The sequence below is a fragment of the Podarcis erhardii genome (genome assembly GCF_964252035.2).
Source record: "Podarcis erhardii genome assembly, chromosome: 10".
Classification (NCBI taxonomy): Eukaryota; Metazoa; Chordata; class Lepidosauria; order Squamata; family Lacertidae; genus Podarcis; species Podarcis erhardii.
The window spans coordinates 41,614,468-41,632,577 of record NC_138500.1 but is presented as its reverse complement, the minus strand read 5'-3'; the positions used below and the strand labels follow the sequence as shown (position 1 = coordinate 41,632,577).

Sequence of the window (18,110 nt, the reverse complement as noted above, 5' to 3'; positions counted from 1 at the left end):
AGTCAGTTTTACATTGCTCAGAATAAAATAAGATGCAAATGGAAGGCAACATCTTTTAAAAGTGTCCTACTGCGCTTCTTGAAGGGATGCAGGTGGCGTTGTGGGCTAAACCACAGAGCCTAGGACTTGCCGATCAAGTCAGTGGTTCAAATCCTCGTGACGGGATGAGCTCCCATTGCTCGGTCCCTGCTCCTACCAACCTAGCAGTTCAAAAGCATGTCAAAGTGCAAGTAGATAAATAGGTAGCACTCCAGCGGGAAGGTAAACGGCGTTTCCGTGCGCTGCTCTGATTCACCAGAAGCGGCTTAGTCATGCTGGCCACATGACCCGGAAGCTGTACGCCGGCTCCCTTGGCCAATAAAGCGAGATGAGCACTGCAACCCCAGAGTCGGCTATGATTGGACCTAATGATCAGGGGTCCCTTTACCTTTACCTTTTACTGTGCTTCTTGGAATAAATTAATACTATATCAAGAGAATCAGGGTCACACTTAACTAACTTTCTTCACCTTAGCAATCTTCAGTTAAATCCTCTGTGTAATGGGATTTTCAAAGGAATATCTGAAATTTTGGTATTTGAATTGCAACAAAGGTGGCAATGCTCCTAAAATGACAGGACTCCTCCCATTTATTGTGTCATAGTGTACATCTTAGAACTATGGCCACTGGTGTGCATGGTTAATATAGATTTATTCTCCATTTGCAGTTTTTCCAGTTTGTTGGCTTTTCTCCCTGATTGCTACACTAGGAATGCATCTTTATAAATAATAAAAAGGCTGGGCATATCTACATTATGAACCTTACAGTCTTAAACTTAAGCTATCACCATTTCTTTCACAAACACCCATGGGACCTGTAGATTTTGGCCCGTGTTGTGAATCCTGTATTTAAAAAAAAACAATGCAATCTGAGAACTGTAATTTCCAGGCCCCTGTGTGGAACCATGGGAGATATGCAGTAAAATCTAACAATGTATATTCTTGCTAGTTAGCATGTGAAGGGGTTAAGACCATACAACTGTATTGCTGATAGGCGGACCCAGACCATAGAAATGTAATTGGTAGAGAAAGCTCTGTGTGATGTCATTTCCCCTTCTCTCCTGGGAGGAAAGAAGCAAATGAGTATTTTCTGTTCTCTCTCTCTCTCTCTCTCTCTCTCTCTCTCTCTCTCTTTCTCTTTCTCTCTCTCTTTCTCTTCAACTAGCCATGGCAGTGGACATCTGTCTGCTTCCCTGCAGCTGTTTTTGCTGTAGATGCAAGTATTTTACCTGCAATAGTTGTTACTGCTGTTGCTGCTCAGGAGGAATGCTTGACTGTGAGTAAACTATATATTTTAAACTCTCAGTCTGTAGCCTGTTCCTTTGATAAAAGGGGTAACAAAACAAGGAGACCAGCCTAACAGCTAATTCCTATGCTTTCTTTTAAACTGCTTAAGATGGGATTTAAACTCTGCTGAGATGGCTTTCTCTTGTGGGAGGGTCTGCAAAAGCCCTGCACTTTGAAAAAGGCTTGCAACCACATACGTATTCTCTTTGCCTCACCCTACATACCGTAAGTGGGTCTGTAGAGGCATAAAATATAGTTAAGATTACCTACTTAATAAAACCCATCAGGAACCATCAAAACAAATCAGGTTTGAAAATTTACAGTGAAGAACTAAGTTGAAATCATACTTCATGTGCATACCAATCTATACTGTGCATTCCAATAGCAGAAGCAACACTGCATTTTGTGGTAGTTTTTAGACACCCCAATTTCAACCCTTCTGTTCTAGCTCCTTTCCTGTCAATTTCAGCCTGGCTGAAATATTTGAAATATTGGTGAGTTTTCTGGGAAGCTGCCATGATTCTCTCTCTCTCTTTCTCTTAAAGGAAGCACATAAATATTGTAATGAAATGCAAATGTTGTGTTATATAGTTATGCAAGCTAGGGATTCATAGCAATATGCATAGCAGCTTGTGCCTTCAGTCATTTTAGATTTCTTTTGAAAAAGTTAAGAAAAGAGAAGGTCACTAAACATGCCTTTCTGTCATCATGAGAATTTGAACATCGAAAGGGAGAAAATGTTAAGTAACAACAACAACAACAACAATTTGGGGACAAAATGCCACTCCAGCAGCAGGGATCTGGGCTCAAAAGTAGAATGAGGATGCATAGCAAGTATATATACATAATCTTAAAAGCTCTGTATCAAAAAGCTGCAAGACGCACATCTTTTAAAGCTCTAGTCTCTGCAATTTTCATTCTCCTGCTTTCCTTTCTTCTCAGTGGGGTCCATGATGCCAAAGGAACCATTACTTGGGTTCTTGCAGACCTGTGATGCCCTGTTCCTCCTAGTCCCAGCATGTGGTTAGAAAAATGGATGAACTATTGGTGACTTGTGGAAGTCAGCTGGTCGTTCACCACACCTCAGCCATGCGATTTATCAGCAGAGAATGCAGAACCCCAGCAGAGACACCAGACATTTCCTGCTCCCAGCAGAACTTCCTCTTCCAGAGTCCCTGGTTGACAGAAAAAAACTCCTCTCCCACATAGTTCAAAGTAACAAAGTGTTTATTGTCTCCAGATACAAGACAAAGCTAAACACTACTATCTACTATATACAGTTATTCTGGTCTTTGAAATAGAGATACACATGTACAGAGTGATCGGCTAGCGCTATCACCATGCTAGCTAATGCTGCTGTGTAAAACCTACCCAATTCTCTCAGTCAGACCATGGCAGCAAACAGGAATAGTATAACCATCTCTACATTCCTGCGAAGGGTGAATGACTCAGCAAGTCATGCCCTTGACCTTACTGGTGTTGCTATGGTAACCCAGTGTGCCTGGCACTCTTCTCTTAGAACACCCAGATGTGGGAGATATGCTCCTCAAGGCATGAGACCAAGCACTGTGCAATCTAATACATCGTTCACATTGCACCAACATGAACTGCAGATTCATACAACTCTCCTTGTAAACAGGCATACCAGTGGATTCTACTTCTACATTCACTGTTTAAAAACTTTCCTATGCAGCATGTGGCTCTGCAGCTACAGTCTAAATACCTCTGCATGTCACATGTCCACTGCCATGGCTAGTTGAAGAGAAAGAGTAAACTGGAACAGGAAACAAACATTCTGTGTAAATAATTTATTAAACCATAAGATCCAAATTGTGTTGATATTCACTATTGAAATATGAGTGACAATCTACTTATGCAATATATCCTTATGCACTGCCATTTTATCAAAATCTTTATTTTTCTGTTGGAGTTTGACAACAACGTATGCTAAATATATAACAACATTTTACAGGGTTGGCTATAACTGAGGTTTGTATTAACATAATACAGAATGTGTGGAAGGTGAAAACAGCTTCTGTACACTCAATTCTGACATAAACCCTTAAGCAATATCATTTTTAAGAAGCTAGATATTTCATAACACACATCACATTTGGTAAACACAACAAACTAAAACCCAAATATAAAATTCCACATTTAAAGTTGGATGGCACAGGGCTAATGTAGTTGCACTGTCCTGGTTCCAGACATCACTGAAACAATACTAAAAACACAATTCCACACAATTATATTTTATCTCATATTTTCAAAATCCATGATCCTAAATCTCATGTGTTCTGTGTCAAAGAGCTATGGCCGTAACTTTAATTTGGCCTTAGAAGTACTTTTCTCAAATTATTTTCAAAAATCTTTGCACAAAGCAACACCCGACTTCTTACAAAAAGGAAAGTTTATGTGTGTTCATCGAAACCCATCTAAGCTCTGGCTAATTCCTACGGCTGTTCTTCTTTAAGGATGTTTTTCATAGCCATGAAAATTCTAGGATCGACTTCTAGAAATTATTCCCAAGGAAAACGACATCCTTAGCAACCTTTCAACATGACTATTATTCAAATGGTTCTGAAACTGCATGTAAATTTTAACTGACGTTTTAATTTGATTACTTGCAACTAATTCATATGAATTGCACACATTATAAATTATCCTGATGACAGCAGGTGTCGGCACTTCTTTTTATATTCTTGGGTCTGAGATTGGTTTGTTACGATGCCAGCATTTGAAATCAGTGGTTGAGTACTTGCTTCGCATGCGTAAGGTCCCATAAATCCCTGATGTTTCTGGTTAAAGACTATTTTGTATCCAGGTTGAGAAAGAGCCCTGCATGAGACCTGTGTGGATTAGGGTTCATTGAAAAAGATCAAGATGGGCTGACTTCATGGCTAAGGCATGAGGATGTGATATCCTTTCCTAACCATCAGTAGCAATAGACTGGGCTGCACATGTAGTAGAATGGAGTGGTTAAATCCTGAGCTGGTAGAATGGACTGTATAACTTAGAAGATCTTATTTTTGAATGCTACTCCAAAGAAGAAGAAAAAGTGTGTGTGGGGGGGGGGGGGGGACTCATTGCAAGTAAAAAATAATAATCCAGTATGTTAATAATAAAGTCTGCTGTGCTGGAAACCCAAATGAAGGGAATTGAAGGGGAACATTCAAAAATATGATGCATCACAAGCAGTTTGAAAGCCAGGAATGTCCCCAAACATTTTGTTGTGTGAGGTGAAGGACCAGGTGGCACCTCTCCCTACAGCACAGACAGAAGCCAATTGAACTGGTTGATGAATTCACTTCAACGCTAGTGACAGGACAGCGGCCCCTACCACACCAGAGGGCAGTGCGGGGGGGGGGGGCAGGGCAGGCCTCATGGCAATACAGCTCTATCCCTCATCAATTTGCCACCATTCCTGACATATGTTGCCTAAGGCAGCCACCTCACTCTGCCCATTAGTAGGACCAACCCTGCTGAGGGGCCAACCTAGAAGAGACACCGATCACATAACGAGCAATTTTGTGAATGGCTTTGTAAAAGTGGCAGGCGTGGATTGGAACCTTGGCAGGGGGCAACAGGGATCTTTGGTGCCAACGGAATATTCTCTTCCAATGCACATAGCAGGCACTGGGTTCCAATTCCAACTGGGACTTGCAGATGAGGCAAAGGGTTAAAGCCCCTTACTGTTCTCACCTGGATAACCAACCTCATTTTTACTGCATGTGTAGATCAGACCTATGTTGAACAAGTCAAAGAAATCCTAATATTATTTTAGCAATCCTTTGTGCCTCTTTGGGGAAGCCTGCCTTCCCACTATGGGATAATAATAATGCTCAAGGTTTGTATAGCACTTTCAAATGTCCATTGTGCTTCGTGTGCGCTAACTTATCTAGTTGTAATGCTTACAACAACCCTGTAAGGTAAGTCAGCATTGTTATCCCCCATATAGTAGGGGGGCGACTGAGGCTGAAAGGGAGAGTGCGTTGCCTAAGGCCACCTAGTGAGTTTGTGGCAAAACATGAGATTTGTAGCTCAGTTTCTCAGCCACTTGGCTACGCCAGCTTTCTTGACTAAGTATTTGGGTGTATTAAATCCAAAAACATAAACAAAATAAAGAATATATTTGAAAAATAGAGAAAATACTGATACCCTGTTTTATCTATTTTTTCCCCAAAAGAAATTTTTGTCTCATTAACATTATCTTAAAACATTTGTAATATATAATAAGTACAGATCCTACCTCTGGAACACATACATTCTGACAATATATATATGTTGGGGATATATATCTATAGATATAGATTTATTTATTATATCACATCATATATATCTTATAAATATACTGTAAACATTATAGATTTCTGAATAATTATAGCTATAATACTAATAATATCTATATTTAAAAATACAGTTCAAGGGTCCTCTAGTCTTACTACTTACAGAAGACAGAATTAAACCTGCTGAACAGAATTTATGAATACACCAAGAGTAAAAATGCTTTTACAAATAAAATTCTGTATAAATTAGGGCTGTTGTTTGATTAAAATAAAGTTTAGTTGATTAATCCACTGATAAAAATCTGCCCAAATTGTTTATTATTATTATTTATTCTGTATAGGCTATGAAGTGCAACAGTACACATGTCTACTCAGAAAGAAGCCCCACTGAATTCAATGGGGCTTATTCCAAGGTACATGGTGGAATCCACTCACCTGGGAGTAAGCTGCATGGAACTCAGTGGGGCTTACTCTTAGTAGACACGTACAGCATTGTACTGTTAAGGCTACATAGTTCCAAATGAGTTCAAAACTATAGTATTGGAGAAGAAAAATTGCTCCATATTTTTTAGATGATGCAAGCATGATCTCAGAAGAAGCATTACTTCCTACGAGGTGGAGGAGGAAATTGCCCCCCCCCCATGGATTTATAACCACTTGCATTAAAAATAATAATTAACCATCAAAAACAAAACAAAAATTAATCAGGAGCATCTCTTTCATCAAGTAGCAATATTTTGATTTAGATCCATTGATTAATCAACTCAACTCTGCAGCCACAGTATAAATATTGTAATAACTCCCAGGAAGGAAAAAAAAAGTAAAGAACTAGATTACAAACTGGATTTCAGATCAAAGCACCTGTACAAGATTGTGAAGTGAAGATGTTTTGCAAGATGCAAGAAGGGCTTTTGTAAGTGGTAACATTTTATAACTGATGCCATGTCTCCCTGAATTTGTAACGTCTTGGGGCCACAGGCCTCAATCCAGATAGGGATAGGTACATTTAAAAGGTGGTCTTCCTCACATGTATCACTTACTGGTTTAGGAACCGTGGACACAAAAGGGGTGGCATTCAATTGTCAGCACCCAAATGTCAGCACATTGCTTTCAGTGTGCAGTCTAGAGCACTTTTCCATCTACATTCTGAATCAACTAGTTCTGATCCATTTAAAAGCATGGCTTAGGCTAGATAGGGCCAGAAATACTGGACAGCTGTTACTCTCAGCAGTGGGCCCCATCTTGCATCCATCTGATAAATTCCCACTGAAGTATCACTGTAAAGCAAGCAGGATTGGACCATAGACACATTCATTCATTCATTCATTCATTCACTACTAAAACTCTCAATTTTACAGAGTGTTCTTTTTCTTTTTTAAAAAAGCCTTACCACATGGAACAGGAGTCAAAGAAACCTTTCATCCTAGGACTTCAGTACACCGAAAAACCTTTTTGGAAGGATTTCACTATGTTATTGACCTGCCAAGCAATTCTTATGGCAGCCTTTCACAGTTTGCTGGTGAATGCAGCTGTTGTATTGTCATTGCTGCTGCTCTTTTACTGCATGTTGGAATTCAAAATACAGCTTTGCTGCTAAATTGTTGGATTCTTGGTTTAGAATTTCTTCTTCGAGGACGATCTATAATTAAACAACAACAACAGAAATATTGAGGAATTAAGCAACATCTGTCCCTTCTGTCTATTTCCTTCATTACTCTTTTTCATCTACCATATACATAGCCGTCAGGGAGTCACTACACTGGTGTTGCCCAGCGTTAATATCATGCAGCCATTAGTAGCCCTAGCAACTAAGGGCCAGTCAATTGGTCTAGCAACCAAATGATAAGTGTAGTCTGCTCTTTTTTGCTTTGTGTTTGGATCTGTAGAGAATGGTGGGGCAGCTTTATTCACATGAACTCTAGTTGGCCATGCCGTCTCTGCTTACTGAAAGTAAAAGGGGATGGACAAGGTGTCAGGGTGGACAAGGATGGCCCAGTGCAAATGCACCAGTGGGGGAACTGGATCGGCTCTGCCATTGCATTTGCCACCTTGCCCCTCTCCATCTATTTCTCAGTTAACAGCAGCGATGTGACTACCCAGAGGTCAGGTGAGTGTTACCAGCCCACCATGCTGCCTGCTACTGGTCTTAATTGTAAAGAGTTTTACCATACAACTGCAATAGTGCAATGGAGCCAAATCACTACCTGATATTTCAGATACAACAACTGTATTGAGACCAGGTGTCCTGCAGAGGAATCCTATTTCCTTGTGCAGGTGATGGAGCAGCTATGGATCCAGCTCTGGCCTGCTCTACTCTGCTCTACCCCACATCAGGGTCCAACACTTGATGTAATTGGTGGGAACATTGCTGGAGATAGCTGCTCAACCGCTGTGCTTTTTAGAGGGTGCAGTAAGCCAGCCAACAGAAGTCAATGACCAGGCACTGCTGGTATATCGTAACTCCCTCCAACAGCACAGGTCAGGGGTTAGGACTGATCTGGTATTTCTATATGATTCAGTTCATATTCCTGAATTTTGAACTTGAGCCTAACAACTATATTTGAGAATTCTGCATAAAATCTAAGTTATGAAATAATCCCCTGCTGCTCTACTATTAATCAACATTGAGCAAGGATTTTAGGGTATGGAATGTCAAAGCAAATTATGGATTAGCACCTAAACCCAAATTGATAAAGCAGGGCTTGCAAAACTACAAGCAGGCTACAGATCACGACACGCCAAAAGTCTTTTCCAATGGTAGGCTAAAAGCAAGACCATCGGATTCTCTCACCTACGACATATGGTTTTGTTGTGCATTCTGCTGCTGCTGCTGAATTAGCAACTGCTGCTGTTGTCTGCGCCGTGCTGTTCTTAGCTTCTCAAAGCGAGCCTCCATCTCATCCAACACTTTGGGAGTGTAGCGCACCACTAGCTTGACGCTGTCCTTAGCGGCCTTCAGGAGCTCCACAGCTTTTTCGTGATGCTCTCCTTCCACGCTCTGATTACGAAAGGAAAGAATAGTGAAAAACCACATATTGCAAGTTTCTATTAAGGACTTGGGTTTGGAAGGCAAGACCTGAAAAGGCAAGAAAGCAGAACCCAGGATCAGGGCAGAAAGCACAGTTCCAGCAGCTTGATAAAGCCCTAAAGACTTTTAGCTTTTTGCAGTTGGTGCAAAAATTATATTAAATATGCAGTTGGCTTGTATTGATGCACCTACTGCAGGAATGAGTTCTCAGATAACTGGCACATACAGATTTACTGCACCCCAACACACCTCTCTAAAATCAATATATGGCTACACAAAATCTCCACTTTGCAATTTTTGTATCTGAAATGTCACATTATGACTGCCTGTTGTTTTGCTTTTGCTTTGTTTTTAATTATCATTGACTTGAAAACTATTCCTAATATTGCATATCATAACAGCAGCTTTTTGTAATAACACAACAAATGTTTGCAATTCCACACTGGACCCATCAAGACTCAAGAGCTACATATAATGGTTTGTATCCAGATTTCACTCCAACCTGTGGGAGCACCCCCTCAGTGGAACTCATAGGACACTCCCATTGACAGACCAATAGGAGACAGCTTTTGCCTGTTCCCTCCTCCCACTACAGCCTCTAGGACCATCTTCCACAGTTCCTGAGGGTAAGGTGACTCTCTGAAGCAGTGTGGGGAGAGGGAAATGGCAAAAGTCTTCCATGGATGGAAGGAGCATTTCCATCCGTGGAAGGTGATGTCTGGACACAGCCCACAGTATTTCCAGCTATGACTTCTTACTTGCAGCATGGGAGCGGAAGCTCCTTCAAAAAGCACAGTTCATAAAAAAAAAATCAACATGTTCACATACCACTCCATTAACAGAAAGTAACTGGTCTCCCCGTTTGAGTCCTCCATGCCTCTCAGCTACTCCTCCAGGAATTATGCGAGAAATATAAATAGGAGAATTTTGTTCTTTTCCTCCCATTACATTAAAGCCAAGGCCTTCATCAGTCTTTGGCAGTTCTACCACTCGAGGGTGAGAATGGCCTTCACTAGCTGCAAAGGCAGCAACTGTTGCCTAGAAGAAAACACATCTCTTCAGCATATAGTGAGTACAATGAAAAGCAATGGTGCTGACTTTTTAAAAAATATTAATTTGCATGAAACAGTATTTGCAATTCCTTAATTTTAAGCAAACATTCCATAATTCTTCTGAATACAAAGTATTGATGTGGAGCATTTAGTACAGAATTGCCCAAAGCCTCCAAGCACAGTTATGTGCCAACATCTTCGGTATTAGAACTGGGGTGCATGAATCCCAAGTACGGAGTTTCACATGTGCTCAGAGGCTCACATGGAGCTCCTGCACATATGGGGATCCCTGTTTCCATAAACGCAACCCATGCACATGAAGCAAATATGAAAACCAGTTCTGTGCACTACTTGGAGTGATTTCGGTAGACTTTCTAAATCTATAAGCAGTTTTCTATGTTCTCTAGAATGTGGCCTCTCTATGAAACCTGAATAATAATAATAATAATAATAATAATAATAATAATAATAATTTATACCCCGCTCATCTGGCTTGGCTTCTCCAGCCACTCTGGGCGGCTTCCAACAAAATATTAAAAATATATTAAAACACCAGTCATTAAAAACTTCCCTAAACAGGGCTGCCTTCAGATGTCTTCTAAAAGTCAGATAGTTGTTTATTTCCTTGACATCTGATGGGAGGGCGTTCCACAGGGCGGGCGCCACTACTGAGAAGGCCCTCTACCTGGCTCCCTGTAACTTCTTGCAGTGAGGGAACCACCAGAAGGCCCTCAGAGCTGGACCTCAGTGTCTGGGCAGAACAATGGGGGTGGAGATGCTCCTTCAGGTATACTGGGCCGAGGCTGTTTAGGGCTTTAAAGGTCAGCACCAACACTGTGAATAATGATAATAAAAAGTAAGCTTTGCCAGACTACAAAAAAGGGAGCTGTTTTTTTCTTAAATAGATTTAAAATGTATTTTCAAAGTAACATTTAAAAATGTTTTAACAGATTTGATTAACAAGATTAACAAATTTGAAAGCTCTGCAGGGCCTTTATGCACACACTGAGCTTCATGCTAGCAGGGGCAGGCATGCAACATCCCTCAGCAGCAAAGTGGAATCTGTATACCATAGTCTTTACATGTGAAGTGGAGCCACTGGACTTGCAATGGTAAGGAGTGGAAGAAAAAATACTTTAATTAGGGGAGTTTAGTTTAAATAACTGTGTCAAATAAAATTTTAGGACTCCTGAAGTTAAAACAGTTGCTGAAATTAAAGCAGTAGGAAACCAGGATTACATTGCTTTAAACCTCCCCCCCAAAAAAGTTTAGAAGTATACCTTAATTCTCAAAATAAACCAATTTGCATTGTGGAAACAGACATTTTCCCACCAGCAACTGTTTTTCAAAGTGTTTTGTATGTTTCTTTGGCATGTTAAAATGCAGGAAAGAATCTAACTAAAGTTAAAGACTTTAAGGGGTTCATTCATTTCCATAGGAGAGATGTACACTAGAATCCTATATTTGCATATTCAGAAGTAAGTCCTATTGGGGCTTAGCCTCAGGCAAGTGGCTATAGAATGATAGCCCCAAGCACATACATAACTCTTCTATTGAAATAAATGATGCTAGAAAGTGCTTAACGTCAGCTGGAATGATGTCCATGGTTCTTAAAGGTCCTATGAGAGATTGTTCTATTAGGGATGTTTAATGGATGGAACTAGGTAACATGAGTATGAGACCTTAGTTACATATGCAACATGTGTTATCATGCAAAAATTGTAACCATGCACACATTAAATGTCAAACATAAATGCACAAGATAATGCAATGCAGACAGCCCAGAAAAAACCAGGAAATATTGTGATATTGAAACATTGCTCTACAATCCTGCTGTTCTAAATGAATAAGAAATGAGAATGGCAAACCTGGAGAGTTTTTCACCTTTAACTGTACTTTTCTATTCACAGCAGAAGTAATATAGAACACACCTTTCTTGGATAAGGAGTTACAAAGCTCAAGCTCAAACCACTCTTGCATATGTGCAATGTTCCAGAAGCTGATAATATAATGGAGGAATTTTATTTAGACCTACCTATAGCTTATTAAAGTTAAAAAGTACTGCATGGCTCAGAATGGTGTTTTTTTAACTCTCTAATAATCTAAAACACATTATTTTAATGGTTCTAATAATACATTTAAAATAATGTTTCCCCTACATCAAACTTTGGCTTTCCTCCATTTCAAATCAACAGGATTCTTTCACCAGAATTGTGGAAAGAACATTAGCATTATTTGCTTTGATTTGCAAAGAGCTGTGTTCTTAGTTTGTGAGCATATGCTTTGTAAAAGTTCTAGTTTTCTTAGTTTTCTTTCCCCTGCCTCACTCATGCAGAGAAAATTCATTCAAGTTTTATCAGTGTTATAAGGCAGAATCTATTCCATGAGGAAAACATTTATTCTTGCAAACATTTATTCTCTGCACAATGTGAACACAAAAGTACATTTCAGATTTAGTTACAAAAGCAATGGGATGGATTGGATAAAATGCTAAACCACAGTTTAGCATTGCAAGGATGATTCTAGCCTCCCACTGGGCTTGCACATGCCCCTCCCCTCCTACACAGAATTCCTGAGCAGTTATGAAGCTCTTACTTCTGCTTTGATTAACCTCAGGTTATTGTGTAATCTGAAGCCACACAAATTGTGGTTAATCTTAACTATGGTTGGTGGAAACCAGCTAACTTCAAACCATAGTTTATTAACTTAACTAGCTTATCCGAACCCCATTTCATGTTTTAGATGGCATGCCAAACTTTGGTAAATCAAAGATGGAAGAAAAAACTTCCAATCTCCTTGGAGTTGCATCAGATGGGAGAAGTAGGAAGCCTGGGAAAAGCAAAGCTTTTTGTAATGCTAAAACCAATGGTTTAGTGTTGCAACTGAACACAGCCATTATTTCTCTTGATGCTGGGCACATACAAAGATTTGTAAGGATGCGTCCTGAAATTTCGTCATAAGGCCCTGTTTTTCAGAAATGATGAAAAACACACAGCTGCTGCTGCTGCTTTCTGTTGAGGAAATATGTGTTCAGCATCTCTGACAGTGAGAACATTTACTGTCCTAAAGGCAGGCCTGTGCCATACTATGAAGAGAGAGAAAATGTTACAGGAGAACTTAGCTAAAGAAGCGCGAACGGCCAGTACATTGTTCTATGCAATGAAATAGTAGATTTGACCTGAAGCTGGCTCCCCGCTCCCCACACTGCAAGCCTCTTTATTCTGGAAAGCATTCTCTTTTCTTAAGCTACAGAAGCAGCAGCACAAAGGTTGAATTTGCCATTATAGTTGTTACCTGGAAAGTAGCACTGGTTCTAGACTCTGGGCTGCCACTGATGTCTAAATTTTCTTACAGTCTACACACGAATACCTGAAACATACACGCGCACAGTCAATTACTGGGGCATCTTAGGAGTGTATATTTTAAAGCTGCAAGCACCCTACCTTTGCTGTTGCCCTTGCGCGGAATTCGGGGCAGCCATTAACGTTTATGGTTTCATGCATATATTGATATACCTGAAGCGGAAAAAACAAACAGAAGCAAAACGAATCATCAAGTGTTTCTCCGCAAGTCAAAAGCTCTGAATACAATTTGGTGCTTGTTTGCCTGGCCAGTTTGTTTTTTTGTATTTCTCATGTCATAGGACAATGCTACCTCCAACAGCCTTTTTGTACTATTGATTTAATAATCCGTATGTCTCCCCTCAAGGCTATTGGAAGCATATTGCCATATTCCAAGCACTCAAACATCTATATTTGATACACAGAGAATAGGTAACACTTCCTTGGATTGCCATACATGGAACACTTGAGTGGGCCTGGGTCCCCATAATCATGTAAATGGGTGCATTTCATCCTTCACACTTTATATATTTCTTGTAAAAAAACATGAGTGTTGCACAAAGCAAAGACATCTGCCTTATGAAGTGTAGAGCCCTCTTTAATTAATAAACAAACAAACCACTTTTACATTTAACTGTTAGGAGCATGTGCCAGGAGCAGGTCAGCAATAAATCACACGGCGTCAGTGAATTAATTCTTTTTTCAAGGAAACAAGCTTGACTCAGGAGGCCATGCCTAGTGAGCACAGCAACTTGTCCTGGTAGATCTTGCCCCTATGAGACATTTGTGGGGGCTGAAGGTCCCCAACTTCCCACAGTTCCCTATGTCTCCTCCTCCCCTGTGTCCTTCCCAAGCAATCTGATATTCCGTTGTCATGCCTCTCTTCATACTGAGTCCTGGGAGACTAGGGTGAGGGGAACTGGTTGCAGCATGAGTGGGAGACTCCCCTGGCTTCTTCACCAGCCTGACTCATCTCTGCTTCTTGCCCCCCATCCTCTTCATTCTCTGTTTCTACCTCTGATTTTGCACTGCTCTCTACCACAGCCTCTTCCTGCTCACCAAACCCTGTTACTTCTTCAGCTTCCGACACCTTCTACACCCAGTCTGCTCCCTCTGACCACTCGTCCCACCACCCATCCCCTGGCTCTAAGTCTTCTTCCCTTAGGGGTTGCCCAGCTGCTGTCTCCCACCACTCCTCTGTACCCAGCCAGTCCATGACATTAATACAAACAGACACACACACAAGTTTTGCCTGTCTTTTTGCCAAGAAGCTGAACTTGTTAGCAATGTGAACTCCAGAAGTAAGACATCAACAAGAGCAAAGAACAAAACACCACTTCTCTTGATTTCTTTTTTCACACAGAACTACTAAGAAGATAGGCCCTTTTAGTGTGGTTTAATTATTTAACACCAATCAAAAAATAGGTTGTGTTGTTGACTTTCTTGGGGAGTTTTCAAAGTTTTGGTGAGAGTGTTCTTTTCTGCTGCAGAACTGACCAGTGAAACTTTCAGTTAAGGCAACATTGCCATCAAGATACTTTGGACTAAGTTGTCAATTCAGACTTCGGTACTTTTGATGAAGATATAGATGAAGATGTTGACAGTGTGCAGAGGCTGTGAAAAAGGCAAACTCCATGTGCGGACTTCCCCCCCCACTTTTGGTCCTGGCACAACCACAAAGAGGAGTAATTTTCTTTTTAAAAAATGTTTACTACATAATCTAGGCATGAAGTTGGCACATCACTAATGACATTACTGGACTCCCTGTTCTATACCCAACAGAGCACAGGATCAGACTCTTTGAATTTCTGTGAACTTCTACATCCTTATACAGCAGAACTGCACTCAAACAAGTTGTAGTAAGAATGCTTAGTGCACTGAAGATACCTACTGGCATATTTATTAAATTTGAAATTGTAGTCCTGTGGCTCTAATCAAATACTAAATCATCAAGACATCCTTAATCATCTCAGGTCTAATTTAATGTACCATGACTTATTGGTGTGATAAATAATCAAGTTATAATTGCTTTCACTTGAATACTCATTCCAAGTGAAAAATGTCAATGTTTAAATAATGTAAGAGGCCATCAATTAATTTCAGAGTCTGCTTGATATTATACTGTGCTGCTCAATAGCAATAAACACAAAGTGGGTACTATGTTTGCAGTACTAGTGTGGAGGGACATATCTTTCTGTTTCTGCTTTGGGATCCAGCAGTGGGTTTTTTTATACTGGGACAATAGCAGTCAGTACTGTACTCAGGAGACATCTGTATGTGGTTTTGAGCTTTGAAAAAGGATTTTTTTGGGGAGATGATAGCACCTTTGGCACCTTGTTCCATCTGCTACAGTGTAACACAAGAGCAATTTTCCAGGACCAACAGCACAAAACATAGTTATGTGGACATGTTTTGTTTTTTGAAGGCTCATGGGGCATAGCTGGATGCTGCAATTACGGTAGTTCACAACTGCAAGCCAGAAGTGAGGAATAATTGTAAGACCACAAAAGAAACATCTACTTTATCTTTTCTTATTACAAGGAGGAGGAATGGATGCTGCAAGATAGTGTGGTTTGTCAACTGGAAATTAACAACAATAATGCTACCAGTCAAAAGGAAACTGATTTCGAGTTGCACAGCTAAGTCCACATAGAGTATACCCATTGAAACCAATGGACAAGTTAGTCATATCAATTGACATCCATAGGTCTGCTACTGGTATGGCTTACTTGGTCCCAGCCCTCTGAGCATAATTTTTGGTGATGTACATGGATCCTTGATAGCCCTCTAAAATGCACTTTAGTGTGATTTAATGAATGAGCAGTATGATTATTTTGACCAGGGTGACTCTGGTTCAAATCCTACATCAGCCATGGAATTTGCAAAGGGCCCTTTCACAAGCTTTCAGCCCAAACCACCTCATGGGGTTGCTAAGAGCAGAAAATGGGGAGGGTAGCATTTATGCTGCATTCAGCTCCTTCAAACGAGGGCAGCATATAATTGCAAGAAAGAAATGCTGTTTTAAAGAGGGAGATGGCAAACAAAAAACAAGGGCGACAGCCCTCCTCATTATTTAAGCTGCCTTCATTTTTGCAGAATTTCAGCAATGATTTAATGAGCTATAGTACAGAACAGACTTGGTCCAGGCAGGGTTGACCAACATAGTGTATTAATAATTGCATTTTATCTTAATCTTGAGAGATATGCTTTTTTAAAAAAGCACCATCCCTTCTAATTTTGAACTCAGGTGGTTGAGTGCCTATTAGTTTTGAAATGAAACTGAGTCGTCCAAAAATACAGAAGTGGTTTCTTCATATTTCAAGGACTCCCTAGGCATGCAGAAGGCTAAAAACCCCTCAAAGCTGCCTGACCATATCTAGAGTGTTTATATAATGTTGATGGCAGATGAACAGAGAAGGGTGGGGGAATCTAAAGTAACCAGAACTTCTTAAATTTTGACAACTTGCAGGTCTGAAAACAGATGTTTTAATTTACTCTTGAATGCCTTGTCCCCCACCACAATAATTTATTTCAATATACATTGGAAAGGTCAAACAGTAAAAATCTGGCTTATTGACAGAAGTTAGGCAGACCGGGTGAGTCTTTCAGTTAGGTCTATGGTTGAAAGCAGTTGAGGCAAGGAATGTTCAGAAATTTACTGTAATGAATAATACTCTCTATATGGGGCTGCTTTTAAAGACAGTACAGAAACTTCAGCTGATACAGAATGCAGCTGTTATAATGCTTGTCAGGGGGACAGCCATTTGAATCAATTCTATACCAGTTGCACTGGCTGCCTATTTGCTTCTGGCCTCCATTTGAAACACTTGTTTTGATTCTAATCAATTAAGCCATTTCACTAATAACACATGTGTTCTTATTAACTGCATGTGTAGCTCAATGCTTTTGAGATCTGGGTCAAATTAACAGATCTAAATGATTGACAATTAGAAGGCTGTTTATTACTATTATTAGAAACTGGCAAAAATATCCCAATAATTTTGAACTGGGGGTAGCCAAGACTATATTGCCAATAACACACTTGTGCTTTTTTTTAATCATACTGCCACTCACAGCTAACGGGAACATGGAAATGATCAGTCTTTGGAGCCTCATAATTAGTATATTGCTTATGTATTGATCTATTAATACAGCATCAGTTTAAAAGTGTAAGATTGCCTTTGGTCAATCTGATCAGTGATCCATCTAATGCAGAATTCTGTTTCACTCATGGCCAGTTGGATGCCTGTGGGAAGTTTATGTGAAGGACATTAAGGCAACAGACATAACCCGCTGTCTGTACTAACATCTTTATTCACCGCCTCTGAATTCAGGGATTCAGTTTTGTTATCATGGCTGATAGCTGTTGATAGAGCAAGCAGCCATCACCTGTGTACTGCAGGGGCCAGCAAGGTTTATCTTGCCTGGGCTGGATCGGTCCTGCGGTGATCCCTCTGTGGATCGGATTGCACATGCGCGCCCGTGATTTCCAGCACCACGGAAGTGAGTCCCCATGCCGTGCTAATTTAGCGTAGTGCGTGAGTGGGCAGCTCAGTTCGAGGGTGGCTTGTGGGCCGGTCAAATGACCTCCGTGGGTTGCTTCCAGCCCATGGGCCTTAGGTTGCTGACCCCTGGTGTACTACATCTTCTGATAGAGAGTTGCTGTAGTCCTATATAAAAGGGCTCTGGCAGCAAGCAAGGATCACTAAAGCTCCAATCCTACCGAGGGCAAAAACCAAAGATGGATGAACAGCAGGGTAGATGTGAGGTAAGGAGAGAAAAAAAGAACACTTGAAATCCTCCTTCCTTTAAATGTATCCATTTTTAACATTTCCCTTTTCATCATGGGAGAGATTTAGACCAACTCCTGAGCTGATCTAAATCTTCCTTGTCTTGAGGGTATGTCAGAGGACTGTGGCGACTTTGGATTATTTGGCTCCAATGTTTTCTGGTCCTTCCCTTGCACAGTTCCATCATGCCCCCTTTCTGGCCCTACTGATGTCGTGGCTCTGACATAGCTTGTGCTGGGATATCAGGTGTTCCCATGTTGGTGGAGAATCGGGATCCAATCTTGGCTCT

General features: G+C 40.6%; 1 protein-coding gene across 4 annotated transcripts in view; it reads right to left on the bottom strand.

Moving 5' to 3' along the window:
• Nucleotides 1-3,218: 3,218 nt before the first annotated feature.
• LIN7A (lin-7 homolog A, crumbs cell polarity complex component) overlaps nucleotides 3,219-18,110 on the bottom strand; it is a 35,902-nt gene continuing 21,010 nt past the window's right edge. For 3 of the 4 annotated variants that reach the window (XM_081878416.1, XM_081878419.1, XM_081878418.1), the window contains 4 exons: nucleotides 13,134-13,205; nucleotides 9,467-9,676; nucleotides 8,402-8,608; nucleotides 3,219-7,249 (listed from right to left, as the gene is read on the bottom strand). In XM_081878416.1, coding sequence (XP_081734542.1) covers nucleotides 8,402-8,608; nucleotides 9,467-9,676; nucleotides 13,134-13,205 — 489 coding nt within the window. In that variant the 3' untranslated portion in view covers nucleotides 3,219-7,249. The remainder of the gene's footprint in view (nucleotides 7,250-8,401; nucleotides 8,609-9,466; nucleotides 9,677-13,133; nucleotides 13,206-18,110) is intronic. The other variant, XM_081878417.1, reaches the window with a different exon arrangement.